The 22,646-nt window shown below is 37.4% G+C and overlaps 1 protein-coding gene across 1 annotated transcript; it reads left to right on the top strand.

The window, feature by feature from the left end:
• Window positions 1–134: 134 nt before the first annotated feature.
• On the top strand, window positions 135–2,018 carry LOC111366319 (5-methyltetrahydropteroyltriglutamate--homocysteine methyltransferase-like). The gene is made up of 5 exons (XM_022987057.1): window positions 135–328; window positions 410–515; window positions 665–915; window positions 1,044–1,245; window positions 1,344–2,018. The coding sequence occupies exons 1-5, from the start codon at window positions 150–152 to the stop codon at window positions 1,710–1,712; spliced, it is 1,107 nt and encodes a 368-aa protein (XP_022842825.1). The 5' UTR covers window positions 135–149; the 3' UTR covers window positions 1,713–2,018.
• The last annotated feature ends 20,628 nt before the right edge of the window (window positions 2,019–22,646 follow it).

The raw sequence follows: 22,646 nt of genomic DNA, 5'->3' as shown, positions 1-22,646 counted from the left end.
CTGTAAGAGATTAATCTGCATACATTTTCAACTTTTGAGGGTGTTGTTGCTGCTGAAATTGTTTTATACTATTAATCTGCGTACATTTTCAACTTTTGAGGGTGTTGTTGCTGCTGAAATTGTTTTATACTCACCAATGTTTACTATCTATGGTTGATCAGGCTGCTGCTTTGAAAGGGTCTGACCATCGACGTGCCACTAATGTCAGTGCTAGACTTGATGCTCAACAAAAGAAGCTTAACCTTCCAATCCTCCCAACCACTACAATTGGTTCCTTTCCTCAGACCATCGAACTTAGAAGAGTTCGCCGTGAATACAAGGCCAAGAAGTGAGTGTTTTGCCTTGCTGTTCATTCGTATTCCTACATTCTTTTAAGTCCTTGATCTAAAGATACGATTCTTCCTTGTAGAATCTCTGAGGAGGAGTATGTGAAGTCCATCAAAGAGGAGATCAGCAAAGTTGTCAAGCTTCAGGAAGAGCTTGACATTGATGTTCTGGTTCATGGAGAGCCAGAGGTAAGCTATTAGAAGCTCTAGTCTGTGAAACATACAAAGAAAAATTGCTATTGTTTAGACTAGATGAGTAGTTATTTTGATGCATCCTTTAGGCACCAATAGTTTATCCATAAATATAACTTCTACTTTTTTGGGTGTGTAAATTCCAGAGAAATGATATGGTTGAGTACTTTGGAGAGCAATTATCTGGTTTTGCATTCACTGCTAATGGGTGGGTTCAATCTTATGGATCTCGCTGTGTGAAGCCACCAATCATCTATGGTGATGTAAGTCGCCCCAAGCCAATGACTGTCTTCTGGTCCACAGCTGCCCAGAGCATGACCAAGCGCCCAATGAAGGGAATGCTTACTGGCCCTGTTACCATTCTCAACTGGTCCTTCGTCCGAAATGACCAACCAAGGTACATGGGGGTACCTGCTTCCTTTGTCCCTCTACGCCGTTATTTGTAATATAAGAGAGGGAATAATTCTTTATATTTCTTTCTTGTCATTGAAATTATAATTGACTCGATATTTTCTTGGTTTCTAGATTCGAAACTTGCTACCAGATTGCTTTGGCTATTAAGGATGAAGTAGAGGATCTTGAGAAGGCCGGCATTACTGTTATCCAAATCGATGAGGCTGCATTGAGAGAGGGGTTACCACTTAGGAAAGCTGAGCATGCTTTCTACCTGGATTGGGCTGTCCACTCTTTCAGAATCACCAACGTAGGCGTCCAGGATAACACCCAGGTACTTTTCTTTTGTTCTTTCAATGCGATTATGCTTTAACTTTGGTCTCTTCATGTTTGGTACACTCAGCTCATTTAGTCATCTTTTATAATTGACAGATCCACACACACATGTGCTACTCCAACTTCAATGATATCATCCTGTCTATCATCGACATGGATGCTGATGTCATCACCATTGAGAACTCTCGCTCCGATGAGAAGCTCCTTTCTGTTTTCCGTGAGGGAGTGAAATACGGTGCTGGAATTGGGCCTGGCGTCTATGACATCCACTCCCCCAGGATACCATCAACAGAAGAGATTGCCGATAGAATTAAGAAGATGCTTGCAGTTCTTGAAACCAACATCTTGTGGGTTAACCCCGACTGTGGTCTCAAGACTCGCAAGTACACTGAAGTGAAGCCAGCTCTTGAAAACATGGTTGCTGCTTGCAAGCTTCTTAGATCCCAGCTTGCCAGTTCCAAGTGAGACGTTATCAGTACCTTCGTCTGAAATCCTCCAGTTCAGTATACCTCAAATGAGAATATTTCTACAGTTGAATAAACGCGTTCCATAATGAAAATTATTGAGTAGACGTAGTCATCCCTTCCCCGCGGGCATTTTGTTACCTTGTGTTTTGATTTCATTTTTTACGAGTTCCTGTATTACGAGGAGTATCGCCTTCAGTATGCCTTAGATGCTGCATAACTTGTAATTGTGACTCTGCGAGTGGGGACTAAAATGCCTTTCTCAGATTGCGCCATATAATATCCAGTTTTTATAATTTCCCCATAACTATTGCGTATGGTTTTCAACTATCCACTAGTATTTTTTCAACACAATTTTAAATATTAGTTATTACAAGCGGTTTCACAGTTTTGTTATGATAAATCTCAATTTTTGAGCATTGTTTTATTTGAGTTTCTATTTTGTTAGTTATTATTATGAAAGCGTTTCTTCTAATTAAAAGAGTTTTTACAAGAAGTTGGTCGAATGTGACTTTCTCTCAAAGCACTTTTAGAATAGAAAATTAGTTTTCAAATAAAAATTAAGATAATTTCCTTCAAAAATTATTTTAAAGGAAACAAAAGCAAAAGTTATCTCAAAGAGATCTTAAGCCTCTGCTTTAGTTTGAACTTATTTTTTCTCAAACTTGATTTCGTGGAATTCACAATCTTTTCAACTACAGATATTAGAATATATTAAAAATATGATATTTAAATATAACAAAAAGGGGCCAAGTGTTTGTACGTGACGATGGCATAAGATCAAATGCAAAGGCACGAGTTACATACAATAAAATAACACCTTCAACATATTCACAATCGAGAATTTATTTGCTAGCAACTTTTACCGTCTTGCCCACCTATTCAATTCCTTATAAATGGATATTTAAACGTCAAAGAGTGCTACTGTATGTACAGATACAAAAACTTTACAGATCACAAACATAGCAGGGGTGGTCATTTTTTGACACTATTTTATTCTACATGGGACCCACTCACATGTAAGACTTCTGTATGACTTCTATTAAATAATTTCTATACAATTAGAATTATTGAACGTCAAAACTTGTGCCACTACCAAGCTTTTCCATGTAACCAATAGACTTTGACGACAATAGTAAGAGACTAACAACAAGTATAATAGTTCCAATAGTCTTCGTTTGATCTTATTTTCAAACGGGACTATCTGGTTCAAGTGTTACTGAAAACTAGGGCTGGGCGTTATCCAATTCAATTCGGTTCTAATGAGAATTGAATCGGACCCGAAATTTTCAGGTATTTAGTAAGTGGAACTGTCAAGTCAAAATTTAATTTTGGAACATTTCAGGTTCGGTTGAGTTCGGTTCGGTTCTTAGGTTCTGTACTATAATTTGGCTGAGTTCTTCATAGGTTTGATTATTAAAATCACATGAAGACAAATATAACGAGTTCAATATAATTAAGAGAGATGCGTGCAGGTTCAATTCGATTTCTTTAAAACGTTAGAAATGACACTACTGTAGAATAACGGATTTGGGTAAAACTTAGCTCAATTTGATTTAAGTTAAGTTTGACTAAAAATTAAAAATACGAAAATCGTATTTGACTAGTTAACAAATTTATTTAGATAAACTAAAATAATTTGACTTATTTAAAATAAAATAAATTAAAAAAATTAGGGAGATTCAGTTTTTCAATTCTTGATCTAGAATTGAGACTGAGAATCGAACCAAACTCATCGGTCTCGATTCATATACCCATTCAAATATTTAATTTAAGAAGAATTGCTCGATTTGGTTTGATTTGCTTCGGTTCGATTCGGGTTCGGTTCTGGAATTTTGCCCAACCCTTTTGAAAACCTTGGCCATCACTCAATGTGTAGGCTATAATCAAAGCTTATGCTTCTATAAGTCTATTTAGAATATCAATGTTTGATGTTGCTCGAGCAATTAATTGGTCATGTTCAATAGACCTTGCATTATATCTAAGATGTTTTTCATGATCTCTAATTTGTTGGAAGAGGCTCCCAGAGTGTCAAGAGCCATGACATGACACCAGTTATTTCCTAGAACTTCTCTACGTTCAGTTAAAATAAGGAGGTAGGCTTCAGTACAGATTCAAAGCCACTGTCGTGCATCCTCCTTTCTTTACGACAATTCACTCCGACAACTTATATCTTCGTCTCTTTATCATCATCAAGAGACCACCACAGCGGCGTCATTGCCACATCAATGTTGTGGCAATGTCACTCTCCCTACCAATGGTGTCATCATTGTAGCGACGAGCGCTGTAATAACAACGTTAAGCTACCGTTCACAGCAACGCTCGATGTTTCGCAGTCATCACAACCGTTCAAGGGGATGCCATTTGAGACGCTGCTTTTGTTGGAGTAACAGTGTGCTTTCTTAGCGAGATACCGCTGCTGCGAGACAGCACAACACGTTGAGGTGTTCATCGCCATAATTGTTGTAGTTTTGGGGATGGTGGGATCTGAAAATGGAAGTCATCGTTGTGACGTACTAATCTATGCAATGTTCTTCACAGTGGTGGATTTTGCAACAAATTGGAGTCGGATAGAAGGGATGCCTATTGGTTGTGGCGGTTGTAGAGTAGGAGGATCTATGAGATTTTGTCGATTTGTGTTGGATTTAGTCGATTGATTTTTGGGGTGGTGGTTTTTGGCGGTGGTGCAGGTAGATCCAACAATGTTGGTAGTGGATTTTGGCACTGGTGAGGTGGTTGTTGCAAACGGTTGGAGTGCAGGTGGTGTCAGCGACGACAATCGAATGTGATGACGAAATGGCGATGGTGAGATGGTAGTAGCGGAGGTTATGGCCGTGGTTGTCATTGTGGATTAGTGGCGATGGTGGTCATGGTCGTGGCGATGATAGTGATGGTAGGTTTGGGTATTTTTTGGTTGGTGTTGGTGGTGGTGGTGGTGGTATGGTGGAGATTGTGGTTTTGATTCTTAGTATAGGCAGTGGTGGTCCTAGTGATGGTGAGATGGTGGTGGTGATAGGGGTGTGAGGTGTGTTGGGTTGGAGTTGTATAAAGAGTGACTGTGACCCATTATTTAGTTATTGTGATCAATAAATTGGTAAATTTATTACCAATAAATAATATATGACCAATAATTTGAGATCGTGACCAATAAATTGGATATTTTATGACCAATAAATAATATGTCACCTAAAAATTTGAGTCTTGATTTATAAAATTTGTGATTTGTAACCGATAGATAAATTGTTACCTCTAATTTTTTTTTTGACAGATGAATAAATTATGCCTTATGAAAATTTTGATTTGTGACCATAAAATAATTTCTGACCTCTAAAATTTTTTATCTGCGATCGAAAAATAATTTGTTATCAGTTAATTCGATAATTTGTAACCAAATAACATAGAATTGTGACCTAATACATTGAATTAATAAAATATATTTTAATTACTAATTTCATAAATGAAAAATAATTAATATCTGATTTTTGAAAATTGAAACCTTGTTTTTTAGTTTTGATATGGACCATACTTAATCTCTTATGGTGCCTTTGATTGCAAGCATGAAATTGTATGGAAAGAAAATAAATTATAGGTAATTAAATTGTATAGAATTTATTTATATGGAAATTGTCAATTAGAAGTGTTGATTGATTTCATTTTGAACTTAGAAAATATTATACTTGTCTGTTTTTTATTAGTAGGTAGATGAGAGAAAGTGAATTCCCTATAAAATAAAATCTTACTCCCCCTAAAGAAAATATTCTCTTTGATTTTGAGGGAAATATGGTCTCGTGACCAAAAATAGGAAAATATTTTATGTGAAAAAATATAATTAAACATCATAAAAGTAAGAATTTGAATAAATAAAAACACACATTTTTCATAAAAAATATTGACAATGAAACACATTTTGAAATTTTCCATTGTAATTTTCATGTGCAACGTAGTTAATGAAACTGTTCTTCTTTGCTAGGGCCATATGGGCCTCCTTGACCAAGTAGCAGGACCATAAACGGATAAACTTTATCTGCTGGATCGTTTTTCATAAAAATATCTTTAGATAAAATAGAAAATATTGCTTTTAATTTTAGTTTTTATTTTAATTTTTTTTCCATTCAGAAGACCATTTTTATAGGACGGATAACAAATTAGACCATAATAAAATTAAACAGCCTTAATTTGTTTTATATTATAAATAATACAATTATTGATGAATGATAATTATATCTCTGCAGTCCTCATTGTTATTCCTATTATATCCTTAATTCTTTTCTATAAATATGGGGTTTTGGATCACAATATAACACACATATGTCGATTGATTTCTCTAATTTCTTCTCTTTTTCTATATTTTATAACATGTTATCAGTATGATTATTTCAAAATCAAAATTGTGAATTAATTAGAAGGTAATAATTTTTATAAGGATAACTATTTGTCACATGTACCAAAATCAATTCGATGACATGTATATTTTTCTATACACATATGCATCAAAATGAAGCTGCTTTTTCTTCTTCTCTACTTTTTCACTTGTGTGATGCATATATAATGATTATTTTATTGTAGAATAATGATTTTTTAAAATTTTTTTTAATGCAAATCCATACATGCAATCATAACATAAATTTCTTCCCGAGAATTTTTCCTGACGTGAATTTCTTTCAAGCTCGTTGTTTTCCGTCCCAATCAATAATTTTTTCCCTGCTTATTGTTTTTCCCCGCAATTAACTTGTGTGTATGCAAAGGTTATCTTTATTTCATCCATTTAATTCATGTCTTTTGATTCACACATAATCAATTTTGCCAAATATTATTCACGTATTAATTCTGCCTTTAACTTCTATATATGTGGAATTCTTGTACGGCATTGTTGACACACTAAAAGTGCAGCTCAAATCAAATAACCCAAAGAGTGAAGCCCAATTGGGGAGTCCAGGATAAAGGTCCAAACAGGATTATTGATGAATACAGCGGAAGCCCATGAACACAGTAACATCATCGCCCAAGCTTGCAAGACGCCCAGAATCTGAGCGAATGGAGTGCCTTACAGTCGCCTAGAGCGATGATCCCGTTCTCGCCCAAACCTTCGAATCGCCCAGGATCTTAGCAAACATAAAATATTATGGTTATCCAGAATAGCAGTTATTGAGTAATCTTATCACATTCCACGATTCAAGGAGCCCAGTTGAAGGCAGTTGAACGACAAAGAGTAATGGCAGCAATTAGAGACGGTAATTCCACGACAAGTTAGCCACAATAAAGAAAGTGGGTAGTTATAAAGCAATCAAACAATTTTCAAGTGGTTTGTCACGAAGAAGTCATCAAGGGAATATGAAAAGGAAGAGAAGACATAGAGAAAAAAAAGAAGAAAAAAGAATAAAACACTCTCAAACAGAGAATATGTAATTTTAATTTCTTAACTTAAATTTAAACACTTCTTTTAGTACTCGTGTGATTGCGCCCCTTGGAGGCATTCTGTTTACTTCCAATTGTAAATCATCGCCAATAAAACACCCCTTTTTGGGACTTTATCTCAAAAGGTCTGTTCCTTACACAATCGTCTGATCCCTTTTTTAATTGTTAGCGACTACCCGCGCGAAACAATTTGGCACGCCCAGTGGGACCTTGATGTTTGGTGTTGAGGATACAAAAAGTGAAACAATATGCCTCACAAATCTGATAAGGAAACAGCAAGTCAGAGAGGAGTCCAGTCTGTGATCGAGTGATATGAGGAGCAGCAAAGCTCTCCACGAACAGAGGGACAGAGTCAGAGCAATCGCAGTCGCTACGAACCAATGACAGAGTTGAGTCCTCGAACCATGTGTGCATTGCTTGGAGAACTCACACAGGATGTCGTTGAACAAGTAAATCTACGAAATGTTCATAATATGGAAAGATTTACCCAGAATGAGAATGCACATTATGACAACGTGGCCAAACAACTGAATACATTAAATGAAATAATGAATAAGTTAGTAGGCCAAATTTGTCAGCCAGTTGTGCCTATTGCAAGTCACTTTCAAACTAGGATAATTGTAGGATATAATTCCCCAGTTCTAAGTCCAAATCAAGAGATAGAACCACCTTTTGGTCCGTCTACTTCAAACCAGAGGGATGGTGTAATGCCAAATCAGAATAGTGGTAATGGTACATCTAACTTGGGGGGTAACCTAAATGTAAGAGACAATGTCCTAAATAATGGACAGAATACCCCACGTGCTAATGATGGAATAAATATTCAGGCTGATGGTAATAATAGCCCAAATCATGGCAACTTTGTTGCCAACCAAGGACCAAACATCAGGCCTCAGGCAAATCAACCGATCAACCAACCTGTAGGAATTCCATATGACCCCAACGTCATGTTGAGAAATCAAATTATGGAAATAGTACAGGATCAAATGGCTTTTGGGGTACGTCCTGTCATTAGGCTGACTTACACAAAGCCATATCCTGATTGGGTAGACCAAGCATATCCATGGCCTAGAGGGTATAAAGTGTCAGAATTCTCATTATTTACCGGTTTAGGAGAAATGTCACACTGCAAAGTGGTAAAGTAACCGACTACCATAAAATGAGGTTGTTCGCTAGTTCATTAACAGGAGTAGGTTTTTCCTGATTCATCAATTTGCCAGTGAACTCTATTCAAACATGGCAATAATTGGAGCAATTGTTCCATGCTCAGTTTTATAAGACTGAGTCTGAAGTTACTTTGGTCGATTTGGCGAATCTACGTCAAATGCCAAACGAATGGGCAGAAGGTTTCCTTCAAAGGTTCAAGACAGCAAGAAGTAAATGTTTTATACCTTTGCTCGAAAAGGAGTTTGTCAAAATCGCTCAAAGTTGTCTAAGCTTTGATTTGAAAAAGAAATTCTAAGACAGGGAATTTCCTGATCTTTTCCAATTAAGCGCAAACGTGATTAGGTATGAACGATTAATAAGAGAAAAAGAGCAAATGAAAAATTCTAGCAAGGGGACTTATTATAGAGACTCAAATTTTGATGTTCATACTATTAATAACGAGTATTACGATCAAACCGAAATGTGTTTGGCCGAATTAATCAAAGGAGACGTGTATACTTGTCCTATAATGGCTAAGCCTAGATCGTCGGGCAAGGATGAGCCTATAAAAGATGAAAACAAAAAGGCTAGAACGCTCTCGTTCGATGTAACCAAAGCTGACCTTATATTTGATAAACTATATAAGGATAAGCAGATAAAGTTGAGTGATAAACATAAGTTGCCAAGCCCTGAACAAATCAAGAGTAAAAATTATTGTAAGCGACATAATGCATGGTCACATTTGACTAACAACTGTTTGGTTTTTCGCCATATGTTACAGGACGCCATTGAATCAGGACGAATTACATTCAAGGATAAGAAGAAGATGGCAGTGGATGAAAACCTTTTCCACAGCCACTTGGGGTGAACATGGTGACGACTGGTTTCAAAAACAAGTTGCCAAAATTCAAGTTGGTTATAGACAACGGAGAAGAGGACCCTGGGCCACACCCCAGTGTCTTTGAAAGTATCAAAGGGAAGGAGTCTAAAAAGGATGAAGACGTCCTGTATGCAAGATGTAAAGGAGAAGTGAGTGCAAATACAGAGAAACCAGGCATATGGCAGCATCACCATTGCCTTAGTTTTTTCCCAAAAGCTCAGCCTGTTAGAGGGCGAGGTACATCATTCTATAGGGGACCACCTTTTGAGAGGCAGTTCAGGTCAATAAATAATGGGAGAACATTCAGGCCGCAACCTCGCCGACCAAATGTATGACATTCGTTCCAGTATAATGCAGGAAGGGTAATACCCTTCAACGAGATGACTAGAACCCAACAAAGGCATTTTCAACGGAATTATGGACGAATGATGAGGCAACAATAGAGAGTGCCACGTCCTAAGGTGCCTAAACTACTTGAGGTAGCCAATTAAAATGTTCTCGAAGACAGTGAAGAGACTGGTACAGGTGAATCGATGGAAGAATTGTCAGAGAGTTCTTCTGGGAGATTGAAGTTTGAGCGAGACAGAAGGGATGAAGAAGATCCAGATCAGCCCCTTACTATTCAGTTCGGTACGTTACCTCCCGTCATGGCTAATAACTATTTACTAGCCAGTGAGTTCAAGAACAAAGAGAAAGAAGAAGAAGAAATGGAGGATAACGATAAAGAAGCATGTGTGCTGGAATGTGAAGAATGCCAAACTTCTAGAGGGGCCTACAATGATGAAGAGGATGATGGTATGACAGACATCGAAGAGGAAGTTAATCTGGAAGTAGAAAGAAGAAAGAGAGGAGTATCGCGTAATACCCTGTTGAAGCAACTGCATAGAGAAGGTGTTCGTGAAGTAGATTTGTTGGGAGAACCATCTGAGCGTTCTTTCGATTATTATGTGTTGTATGGGACACCTAAGAGAAAAAAGAGAGTACCTCGCTCTGAAAAGTATGGGTCACCTTCAAGAATATTGCCTCCTCCCACAGGTTGGGTAACCGAAGAAGAAGCATTAGAAAACAATAAAAAGGAAATTCAGCAAGCGAAAGCTCAGTGCGACATACTGCACGTTGACTTATCACAAAAGGATAATTCAACAGAAAACAAGAAGGAAGTGGAAATAGATGTTGTCGAAAAGGTTATTTTTAAGAGACCAGCCATGAAGTTAACTAAACACTTGAGGCCATTCTACGTTAAGGCTTTAGTTAACGGTATACCTGTGGCGAAAGTACTTATCGATAATGAAACAGTTATAAACACCATTCGATCTAGGATGATGAGGAAATTTGCAAAGACAGAAAATGATATGATTCCAACAGAAGTCATCCTTACAAGTTTCAATGAAGGAGCAACTTTAGCTAAAGGGGTTATGCCATTGGACATAACTGTAGGGACAACTACTAGGACCACAGTCTTCTTCGTAATAGATGGTCCTACTAGTTACAATGTGTTATTAGGAAGGGATTAGATACACAGAAGTCGCTGCATACCTTCATCGCTCCATCAATGCCTGGTTTTCTGGAATGACAAAGGTAAAGCAGAAGTGGTATAGGCAGATCATAGACCTTTTGTCGTAGAAGCAAACTCAGTAGAAAGGTTCATGTACGATGGAAATTACGGACCTGTCAGAGTAGTCTAAGATGGAGAAGAAATTCAAATTGTTGCACAGAGCGAAGAGCCGTTTTCAGTAGATGCACTCACTAAAATGTTCAGTCAAATGAGGCCAAATATAGTGGCCCTAGAAAAGCCAGTAATTGGCAGAAAAGTAATCAAGGAGTTTTGAATGAGTTGTAAGCAACAAAGGCAAATGGTCGATGTTCAAGCCTTCAAAGCCAAATTAATGACTTTCAAAAAAGAATGTAAAGACAAGACGAAAGAAGAAGCAGCCTTGAAAGCATTGGGAGACAAATTGGCAGTGTTCGAGTTGGAACAAAGTATTGGCCGAGAAGTCAACAAGGTGGATTGTTTAGAAGAAGAAGTGCTTATAAGGGAAATGGACTTTGAAGTAATGAGGATCACCAAGCCTGGATACGCTCAAGCACAAGACCCTCTAATTAAAGTGAATATTGGCAATGAAGGGGAAGATCGCCCAACATTCGTCAGCCAGATACTCGATCAAGAGGTTAGTGATAAATTAATCGCTTTATTAAAGGAATATAAGGATTGTTTTGTTTGGGAATATGAACATATGCCTGGTTTAGATAGAGATTTGGTGGAACATAGATTGCCAACCAAGCCAAATTTTAAACCTCATAAGCAACCTCCTAGGCGCTTTGCTCCTAATGTACTTCCTGAGATTAAGAAAGAAATAGAGCAATTATTAAAAGCAGACTTTATTAGAACTGCCAGATATGTCGAATGGTTGTCCAATATCGTGTCAGTACTAAAAAAGAATGGTAAATTAAGGGTGTGCATAGACTTTAGGAACCTAAACATAGCCACACCCAAAGATACATATCCAATGCCTACGGTAGATTCTTTAGTAGACTCGACTGCCGAACACGTAATATATTTTTTCATGGATGGGTATTCAGGATACAATCAAATTTATATAGCTGAGGAAGATATACACAAAATAGCCTTTAGATGCCCTGGATCTCTAGGATGTTTTGAATAGGTAGTTATGCCTTTCGGCCTGAAAAATGCAGGAGCAACTTATCAAAGGACAATGAACTTGATTTTTCATGATATGATAGACAAGTTTGTTGAGGTGTATATAGATGATATAGTGATCAAATCCATTAAAGAAGAGGACCATTTTGAACAATTGAGATGTTCATTTGAGCGAATGAAGCAATATAAACTAAAATTGAATCCCTTGAAATGTGCATTTGGTGTTAATGTAGGAAACTTCCTTGGTTTCTTAGTACACAAAAGGGGGATTGAACTTGATAAAAATAAAGCGAAAACTATTTTAGAGGCCAAACCACCTAGCAATAAAAAAGAATTGCAAAGGTTCTAGACCAAGTAAACTTTTTAAGACGCTTTATTTCTAACTGTGCAGGGCGGACTAAAGCTTTTTCACAGCTTTTAAAGCTGAAAAATCAGGACGAATTCATCTGGAAAGAAGAGCATCAAAAGGCTTTTAAAAGCATAAAGACATATTTATCGAGTCCACCAGTGTTGATGTCACCAATCCAAGGACGGTCAATGAAAGTGTATATATCGGCTGAACAAGAATCAATAGTTGGAATGGTCGCGCAAAAAGACCAATTTGGTGAAGAAAGGGCGATTTACTACTTGAGTAGACGATTAACAAAATGTGAATGTAATTACTCCGCCATTGAAAAATTATGTTTTGCATTGTATTTCACATGTACGAAATTAAGGGCTTATTTACGGCCCGTAGCCGTTTATTTGATTTCTAAAGTAAATTTGGTTAAGTATATGTTCTCTCGCCCTATTTTACACCAAATTGTAGGCCTTTGGACTTTAGCGTTATCAGAATTCGAAATACAATACATACCCCAAAAAACAATCAAAAATCAGGTTTTGGCTAACTTTCTAGCCGATCATCCACGCCTTGACATGCCTGAAGAAATTGAATTAGAAATCGATTCATTCGAATTAAAACCTTGGGTTTTATATTTCGATGGGTTAAAAATCTCTAAAAGTGCAGGAGTAGGAGTAGTATTGATAAATCCTTTAAGGTTTTGTTACAAGTTCGCATTCACTTTGGATAGGATGTGCACCAACAATCAAGCCGAATATGAAGCCTTAATCGTGGGCTTAGAATTAATGATATATATGGAGATAAAGAATGTGATTGTTAGAGGCGATTCTCAATTGGTAATTCACCAATTGACCGGTGATTTTAAGTGCCAAAGTGATTCCATTATAAGTCAATATGAAATCGCCCAAGAATTGTTGGAAGAATTCGACCAAGTAGAGCTTCAATGTGTTAATAGAATATATAATGACATAGCAAATGAGTTGGCCCAGATGGCCTCAGGGTATTCAAAGGCTTTAAATTGAAAATCTACTTGTGAATATGGAGTAATATTGCCCGTAGTCCAAAGAAAGGCAAGAATGATTGAAATTCATTGCATACAAGATGGAGATGCAATAGAATGGAGGGCAAAGAATAAAAGGTTCCTTAAAGAACCTAATAAAGAAGGTAGTAGAAAAATGAAGTTGCGATTGCTAAACTATACATTGATATATGAAGAGTTGTTTAAAAACCTTTAAGGATTTATATTTCGATGGGTTAAAAACCTCTAAAGGTGCAGGAGTAGGAGTAGTATTGATAAATCCTTTAGGATTTTGTTACAAGTTCGCATTCACTTTGGATAGGATGTGCACCAACAATCAAGCCAAATATGAAGCCTTAATCGTGAGCTTAGAATTAATGATAGATATGGAGATAAAGAATGTGATTGTTAGAGGCGATTCTCAATTGGTAATTCACCAATTGACCGGTGATTTTAAGTGCCAAAGTGATTCCATTATAAGTCAATATGAAATCGCCCAAGAATTGTTGGAAGAATTCGACCAAGTAGAGCTTCAATGTATTAATAGAATATGTAATGACATAGCAAATGAGTTGGCCCAGATGGTCTCAGGGTATTCAAAGGCTTTAAATTGGAAATCTACTTGTGAATATGGAGTAATATTGCCCATAATCCAAAGAAGGGCCAGAAGGATTGAAATTCATTGCATACAAGATGAAGATACAATAGATTGAAGGGCAGAGATTAAAAGGTTCCTTAAAGAACCTAATAAAGGAGGTAGTAGAAAAATGAAGTTGCAATTGCTAAACTATACATTGATATATGAAGAGTTGTTTAAGAAACGCTCTGATGGTATATTACTAAAATGTGTAAGTTTGCAAGAAGCCAGAACAATCATGGCTGAAGTGCATTAAGGGATATGTGGAGCTCATCAAGCTGTCCAAGAGTTGAGATGGTTAATTATTAGGAATTGATATTTTTGGCCCAAGATGGGAGAATTATGTGTTCAATATGCAAAGAGTTGTCTAGCGTGCCAAAAGTATGGTCCAATACAAAGGGCGCCGGCAAGAGAGATGACACCCATTATCAAACCCTGGTCGTTCAAGGGTTGGGCGATAGACCTGATAGGGAAGATTTATCCCCCATCGTCCAAGCAACATACCTTTATTATAGTTGCAACTAATTTTTTCACTAAGTGGGTAGAAGCGATACCTTTAAAGGAGATCATCCAAAAGAGTGTCATAGAATTTATCCGTGATCATATAATTTATAGATTTGGGGTTCCACAAACTTTGATGGTAGATCACGGAACTTCTTTGAATGGAGATCAAGTGAAGAAATTCTTGAGCGAGTTTGGAGTTAAGTTAGTGAACTCCACACTATATTACGCTCAATCCAACGGACAGGCAGAATCTTCTAATAAGATTCTGAAAAATATCATAAGGAAAATGATAGATGAAAATGCCAGAAATTGGCATGAATGTCTAAACAATGCCTTATGGGCTTATAGGACATCGCCTCGGTCAAGTACCAAAGTTACTCCTTTCCAACTTACTTATGGACAGGAGGCCGTTTTGCCTATGGAAATCAATGTGCAATAAATCAGAGTGTATTTGCAACATAAGTTAAGTAATGGTGAGTATACCGAATCACTAGTTCAAAACTTATTGGAGTTGGACGTTCTAGATAGATTGCAAGTTCAAAAATAAAGGATTGCTAAGTTTTATAATAAAAAAGTTATAGCCAAGTCATTTAGCATGGGCGAATTGATTTGGAAAATAATACTCCCTTTGGATAGCAAGGATCCAAAGTATGGCAAGTGGTCACCCAATTGAGAAGGGTCATATATAGTAAATAGTGTGTTGCCTAATGGAGCCTGTCATTTAGAAGATTTAGATGGCACCAAGCACATGAGGTTCATTAATGACAAATATTTAAACAAGTATGTTCCTTCCTTATGGGAAAGTGAACAAATAAAAGTGTAATCAATATAATTGCGTTGAACGATCGTAGATAAATAAGGCAAGAACGAAATACGTTCAAATAAATTCCTTTGTTATCAAATATTCATTACAAATTGTGAAATACAAAATACTAAATGCTCTATGAGCTACAATTGAGAGCAAACTAATTTCTCAGTTGATCGCCAAGTAAGAGGGTGAATCGGCCTTGATTGCCGTCTTGATCGCATTACTGTAAGGGCAGGCAGAGAGGCCGAGAAGCACTCTCAACAAGCAAAAAGGAAGAAAAGTACTCTCAAATTGCCTGCCTGATCGCACTACTAGAATAACGGGCAAGGAGACTGAGAAGCACTCTCAGCAAGCGAAGTGGCTTAAAAGGCATCTTCAAAAATCGCCTTCCATCATTGAACTCCTTTTAAAGAACATGGAGACAATGGGAAGACCTTTGCTGGCTAAAGAATATTTCCTATATCTCCCATACCAAAGGTAACATCAAGACAGATAGCAAAATGGGCAGATCAAATGATCCATTTCTATAGAAGACGAAAATTTTGGATCAATTGTTGAGATGTCAAACGATGGCAACAAATTAGTTTTTGAAGAAAAGAATGGAAATGAAAATGATAAGTGCGAAATACACACGCACTTATAGAGGTGTGAAGGTGAAAAGACAGAATATGAACGGCCACATTCGTGCTTAATAACTAAAATCAAATGGCCCAAAATCTTGGAAAAAGAGATGGGAATACCAAGAAAGAATGTACATGAATCTTAGCATAAAGCAATTAAATGCTTGGGGGTTGACGATCAAGGACAACATCAATTAATACGCAAGTAGACAAAATAGCCGTTGATTAATGACGATAGCTACTGTTACATTCAAAATTAGCAATGGCAATTAGTGCGAAATTACAAAAGGAAAGTTAAGGCATTGGATGTCTTAATTACAATTCACCCCAAGCCGAATGTATTCTTTCCCTAAGTCTTCCCCAATCTTCGCTCTGTTGAGAAGAAGCGACATTTAATTCAACTACAAAATCGTCATCAACCTCCAGCTTTTTATACTGCTCAACCAAAGACTTGGTTCGTTCAATTCCTTGGGAAGCATTACGCTTTTTAGCAGCCATTCTCGCCCTACAGTTGTTCATCTTTGCTTGAAGCTCCTTCATCTCTGCAGCCAAGCTTATCATCAAAGAGTCTTCGATCATAACGTCGGAAGAGATTTCTTTCAATTCATTCTCGATTTTGTTAATCTCTAGAAGCAAAGACTCTCTTTCAGATGCAGCACGAAGATATTGAGTACTCCTGGCCTTCAGTTCAACATTTTTAGTTAGCAAGGAGAGGATGTCAGAGTGGACAACCTTCAATGTTGCTTTAAAATCAGCAGAAACATTGAGCGACGGAAGTGTAAGTGTTTAAGCCAATTTCGCACTCAATAGCTCAAACTTCTCCTTATGTTTAGTAGCACTAGCCTGGCCGATATCCATGTCTATAAAAGACACATACTCAAGTACCGACTGCTTGAGAGACTTCATATTTTCCTCCGAAAAAGCAGAAGATGAAGCAGAAGGATGACTGGTTGAAGTAGGGTGAGACGTCTTGACTTGTCCCCAGGAAGTGAACAAGTCCTGGATGGAACGCACAATGTCATCAGCACCCTGCAAAGAAAAATGCCAACATTGAGGACTTTCACTACAATAAACGAAGCGAAAATGAAAGCGAAGCAAAAGGTTACCTCATCAGCAATCTTGGAAAGTTCAGGCATATCACCAGTTGGCTCTGCCACCTGTGGAGACTTCCCCTTATCTGGGTAAGAAGACTCTACCACAACGGGCAGGCCCATGGGAGCCTCTGCATAATTCAAGAAGCAACGAATCAGAAACCAGTAGCACAAGCAAAGGTAAAACATCAGAATATATATTACCTTCTGGTTCGACATTTGGGGGGTCAGCGCCCTGGGAAGAAGGTGGCCCTTCTACTAGTTGTGAGAAGACTCCGGGACTAAGGGTTTCTCTTTAAACGTAGTCCCTTCATTAGCTGATTTGGATGAAGCAGCTTCAGCAGAAGATGATAAAGCAGGAGTTGCCAAAACCAAAGCCTTCGAATGAGAGGCTAAACTTTTCTGAGAAATTCAGGTAAACCATTAGTACATAGAAAAGTATGTTTGTGAAAAAACAAATTCAATTACCTTTCTCCTAAGGATGAGAGAAGCGTCATCATCATCATCATTATCATCCTGCAAAATGGGAGATGCTGAAGCTGGCCGTTTGCGGCTTAAGGCGCCTTTAGCTGCAGTAGCCTTGGCAAGTGGAGAAGCAGATGGACTGATAGGATGTTTAGTGCGAGGAGGGGAGGAAGGATTCCTAATGGACACAGGGGTGACCAAAATAGGAGAAGTAGAGGAAGTATCTGGCTGATCCAGTAAATGGAAGGCATGATTAGCATCGATTGCAAACAATCTGCATTTTACTGATGGCAAGAGCTGTTCAAAAAGAGGATGGACGGCACAGCTGGAATTGAAAGGGGCTAATGAAAATTTGCCCGTCAAAAGAATATTGCGAGTATCTACAGCTTGTGCTTCTGCCTTATTAATAGTGTGAAAACGATTTGTCAAATTTTTGGAGTAGCAAGGAAGAACAGACCAAGTTTGGCCAAAACCAATTTGGCGAGCAAAAAATTGGGGAGCATATATTTCAACCCTAGCCTTAGCATTGGTTCCAGTTAAAATATCGTGGAACAATTCCCTCCCAATCAAAAACTGAACCCAAACAAGCAGAGAGGCGCTCGCACTGTCCAGGGTGGATGGAGGTTGCACATAATCTAGAGTCAAGTGAGCGGGAAAAGGAAAGAATGAAGGAATCGAATTTAAGGTATAAAAGAATGAAAAAATGTCCCTACTGGACATATTTACAGGGTCCAATGGGTCAACGGCTAACCCATAGCAGCTAGCAGAACGAAAAGAAATGGATGGAGTACCAAGTGGTGGAAAGTATGCTCTCAACCACAGTTGAGTGAACCAAAGGGGTCCACTGCCAGTGGGAGATACACCATTCTTCAATTGAAATTGAAGGGAAGTCATGCCTCTATAAAGGGCAGTTAAAAAGAAGGAATATAAGTTCAAAGGCCTACCATACGCCAATTCATGCGCTATGGGTAAGTAACTCATAAAAGGTTTCGTACTTGGCACACAGAGAATATATTTACAAAGCCAAATTTGAAAAAAGGCCACACGCTCAGTATGGGAAGGTTCAGTGCTTGAATGATTATAAAAGCTTTGCATGTTTGAATAGGACTCAGTAAATTTCTTGTCAAATTTCAAGCCAACACTGGAAATCAAGATACCAGGAAAGATGGTATCGCCCAAAGGAGGATGATTTACTAGGGTTTCAACGTCCCTTAAAGTAATAGACATGGGACCAAGAGGGAAAACGAATGTATTGTATTCAGAAGACCAAAAACTCAAAGCAATCGAAAAAAACACTGGGTCGAAAATTGGGGGTTGAAGAGCGATTTCTAATAAATTCGAAATCCTAGCACAATCAAAAATCGCCTTGGTAGGGCCATGATTCACAAGACGTGCATGCCATCTACGAAAAATAACATCAGCTTTGGGCCAAGTGCGAATACCTTTTTCACGAATCGGCCTCAATAGCAGAGAGTTCAGGAACGGAGGGTCTTGAGTGCAAGGGAACAGCTGACGTACCGCCACTTGTCCAACGGCTTCGACATTATTAAATGATGGACCCAGATAGAATTCATTGAGGTCAGCATTGGCTTGTGCAAGGAAGTTTGAATTTACATACGGCCTAGTAAGGATTTTCTGGAAATCTTCGAAACTAAAAGAATCATCAGATTGAGTTTATAAAGTCGCCATTGGGTGCAAAGTACAGTTTTGTTAAGATTTGCCTGAGAAACGTAGAAGAGAAGCAAGAAGATGAACAGTAAAATAGTGAGGAGGAAGCGAAATATAGAGACGTGGTTTAGTGGTGCGATGAAATGGCGTGTCTTTTGGGTTTATAAAGGTTTGTAACGTTGCACCATTTCAGGCTATAGAAGAAAATAATGATTGAAATTCTTGGAAATTTTAAATGTTGCTCGAAAATACAAAGTAAATATGGCAAAGATTAATAATTGGTATTAATTCTGCCATATTGGGGGGTAATTGTTGACACACTAAAAGTGCAGCTCAAATCAAATAGCCCAAAGAGTGAAACCCAATTGGGGAGTCTAGGATTAAGGTCCGAACAGGATTATTGATGAATGCAGTGGAAGTCCACGAACACAGTAATATCATCGCCCAAGCTTGCAAGACGCCCAGAATATGAGCGAATGGAGTGCCTTAAAGTCGCTCAGAGCGATGACCCTGTTCTCGCCAAACCTTCGAATTGTTTAGGATCTTAGTAAACATAAAATATTATGGTTATCCAGAATAACAGTTATTGAAGCAGTTATTGAGTAATCTGATCACATTCCACGATTCAAGGAGCCCAGTTGAAGACGGTTGAATGACAAAGAGTAATGGCAGCAATTAAAGACGGCAGTTCCACGACAAGTTAGTCACAATAAAGAAAGTGGGTAGTTATAAAGCAATCAAACAGTTTCCAAGCGGTTTGTCACTAAGAAGTCATCAAGGGAATATAAAAAGGAAGAGAAGACATAGAGAAAAAAAAGAAAAAAGAATAAAACACTCTCAAACAGAAAATATGTAATTTTAATTTCTTAACTTAAATTTAAACACTTCTTTTAGTACTCGTGTGCTTGCGCTCATTGGAGGCATTCTGTTTATTTCCAATTGCAAATCATCGCCAATAAAATACCCCTTTTTGGGACTTTGTATCAAAAGGTCTGTTCCTTACACAATCGCCTGATTCCTTTTTTAATTGTTAGCGACTACCCGCGCGAAACAGGTATGCATGAGATTTGATAAGTTATCTTAGAAGAAACACGTTAAACAACACATAGATGAACACCATTTAAAATTTTAAATGATTGTAGTTTCTTTCTCTCTATAATTCTTTTGGCTGTTTCTTGTGTATTTGTTAAAAAATTAATTACTTTAAATCGAAGGAAATGAACTTAAAAGAGTTTGACATTGTGGAATGATAAAATATCTCATGAATATCAGGACAGAAAGTCAGAATATTTGATTTTCAGGGTTTTTGAAAAAATTTAATGCTTTTTCGTTGATGTCCCCAGAAATATATGGTTTAAAATCTTGCATTGAAATTAATGGCCATTCATACTTTAGCACGAAGAATCCCCAACTCAAATTCAAAACAGAAGCTAATGTAAAAGTGATAAAATGAAAATATTCATTAGTCAAATAATTTAACTGAGTCAAAACATAAGTTCTCGGCTGTTCATGTTTTGGTTACAAGATGCCACGAAACTTTAAACTCACAGTCAACCATTACGGCTTCCTCTTTCGAGATTTTCGTTTATAAATATAATATAGATTAATTTTAAATTTATCGAGATTAAAATTTAGTTTGTAATTATTATTGATATCATTGTTAAAACATATCTTAAAGCTTAATCTAACAAAAAATTAATCGATTTATTTAAATTCAATCTTCGATAATATGTCTCGTTGCGTGCCTGTGCGAATATATACAATTTTTATTAATCGAGATGATTTCAATACTGACAAATATGTTGATCGTTGAGTGATCTGGAAATCGAGATGATTTCAATACTAGCAAATATGCTGACTGTTGAGTGATCAGGAAATGTCCATATACTACATGTTGATTAATAAAATATATGCATATATTGTACGGATCAATTTGTTCAACGTTGTTATTCATATAAAATAAGCTTCTATTTGATGGTCATTATAAAGAGAAATTTGAAAATGAAAAAAAAAAATAGAAGATGTTATGAATAACGAATTTTTGAAGAACTTATGATTAAAAAAAAAAAGGGTTTACGTGTATAATATTTTATTGTATAAATGTATAATTGAAAACAAATATGAAAAATAAAGAATTTTATTTTGAAGATAATCAAATAGGCTAGACTGCAAATAGATAGTGTTGACACACAAAAAGTTCAGCCCAAGGAATGAAGCCCAACTGGAAAATCCCCAAAATCAGATAGCCCAAAGAACGAATCAGTCAGGTAATGCAAGATAAAGGCCCAAATAAGGAAGCCCATGAACACGGAAATACCATCGCCCAAGGTTGCAAGTCGCCCAAGATTTGAGCGAATGAATTGCCATGCAGTCGCCCAGAGCTGTGACTCTGCTTTCGTCCAAACATTCGAGTCGCCCAGCATCTTAGCAAACATAAGAAGTTATGGTTACCCAAAAGTGCAGTTAATGAAGCAGTTATTGGGTAGTCCTATCACGTTCCACAATTCAAGGAATTCAATTGAAGACGGTTGAACGACAAAAGTAATGGCAGCAGTTAGAGAGGGCAGTTCCATGACAAATTGGCCACTACAAGGAAAGTGGGCAGTTATAGAGCGATCAAACAGTTTCTTAAGCAGTTGATCACGAAGAAATCACCCAGGGAGTATAAAAGGAAGAAAAGACATAGAGCAAAAGACTCCGAATCAAACACTCTCAAACAGAGAATAGGTAACTTTCAATTTCTTAGTTTAGATTTAAACACTTCTTTTACAGTAACTCGTGTGCTTGCACCCCTTGGAGGCATTCTGCTTTTACTTTCCAATTGTAAAGTCATCGTCAATAAAAAACGCCCCTTTTTGGGACTTTGTCTCAACAAGTTTGTCCCTTACACAATCGTCTGATCCCTTTTTAATTGTTAGCGACTAACCCGCGCGAAACAATTTGGTACGCCCAGTGGGACAGTGGTGTTTGGTGTTGAAAATACAAAAGGTGAAACAATATACCTCAGAGATCTGACAAGGAACCAGCAAGTCAGGGAGGAGTCCAGTCTGTGATCGAGCGATATGAGGAGCAGCATAGCTCTCTACGAACAGATGGACAGAATCAGAGCAGTAACAGTTGTTACGAATCAATGGCAGAGTTGAGTCCTCGAACTATGCGTGCATTACTTGAAGAACTCACACAAGATGTCGTTGAATAGGTAAATCTTCGAAATATTCATAGTATGGAAAGATTTACCCAGAATGGGAATGCACATTATGACAACATGGCCAAACAACTGAATACTTTGAATGAAATAATGAATAAATTAGTAGGCTAAATTTGTCAACCAGTTATGCATCTTGCAAACCATTTTCAAACTAGGACAATTATGGGACATAATCCCCAGGTCCTAAATCTAAGTCAAGGGGTAGAACCACATTTCGGTCCCTCTACTTCAAATCAAGGGGATGGTGTAATACCAAATCATAATAACAGTAGTAGTATGCCTAACTTGGGGGGTAATCCAAATGTAAGAGATAATGTCCTAAATAATGGACAGAATACCCCACGTGTTAATGAGGGAATAAATGTTCAAGCTAATGGTAACAATGGCCCAAATCATGATAACTTTATTCCTAATCAAGGACCAAATATCAGGCCTCAAGCAAATCAACCGGTCAACCAACCTGTAGAGATTCCGTA

The sequence above is a fragment of the Olea europaea genome, chromosome 17, assembly GCF_002742605.1.
Source record: "Olea europaea var. sylvestris chromosome 17, O_europaea_v1, whole genome shotgun sequence".
Classification (NCBI taxonomy): Eukaryota; Viridiplantae; Streptophyta; class Magnoliopsida; order Lamiales; family Oleaceae; genus Olea; species Olea europaea.
The sequence above is the reverse complement of the archived record's forward strand: the minus strand, read 5'-3'. Positions and strand labels throughout refer to the sequence as shown.

Bases quoted from the DNA above. Each gene is read 5' to 3' on its own strand.
- LOC111366319 (XM_022987057.1), top strand. From the start codon at position 150: ATGGTTGATCAGGCTGCTGCTTTGAAAGGGTCTGACCATCGACGTGCC. The intron at 329-409 runs GTGAGTGTTTTG...TCTTCCTTGTAG, and splicing joins CGTGAATACAAGGCCAAGAA to AATCTCTGAGGAGGAGTATG. The intron at 1,246-1,343 runs GTACTTTTCTTT...TATAATTGACAG, and splicing joins GCGTCCAGGATAACACCCAG to ATCCACACACACATGTGCTA.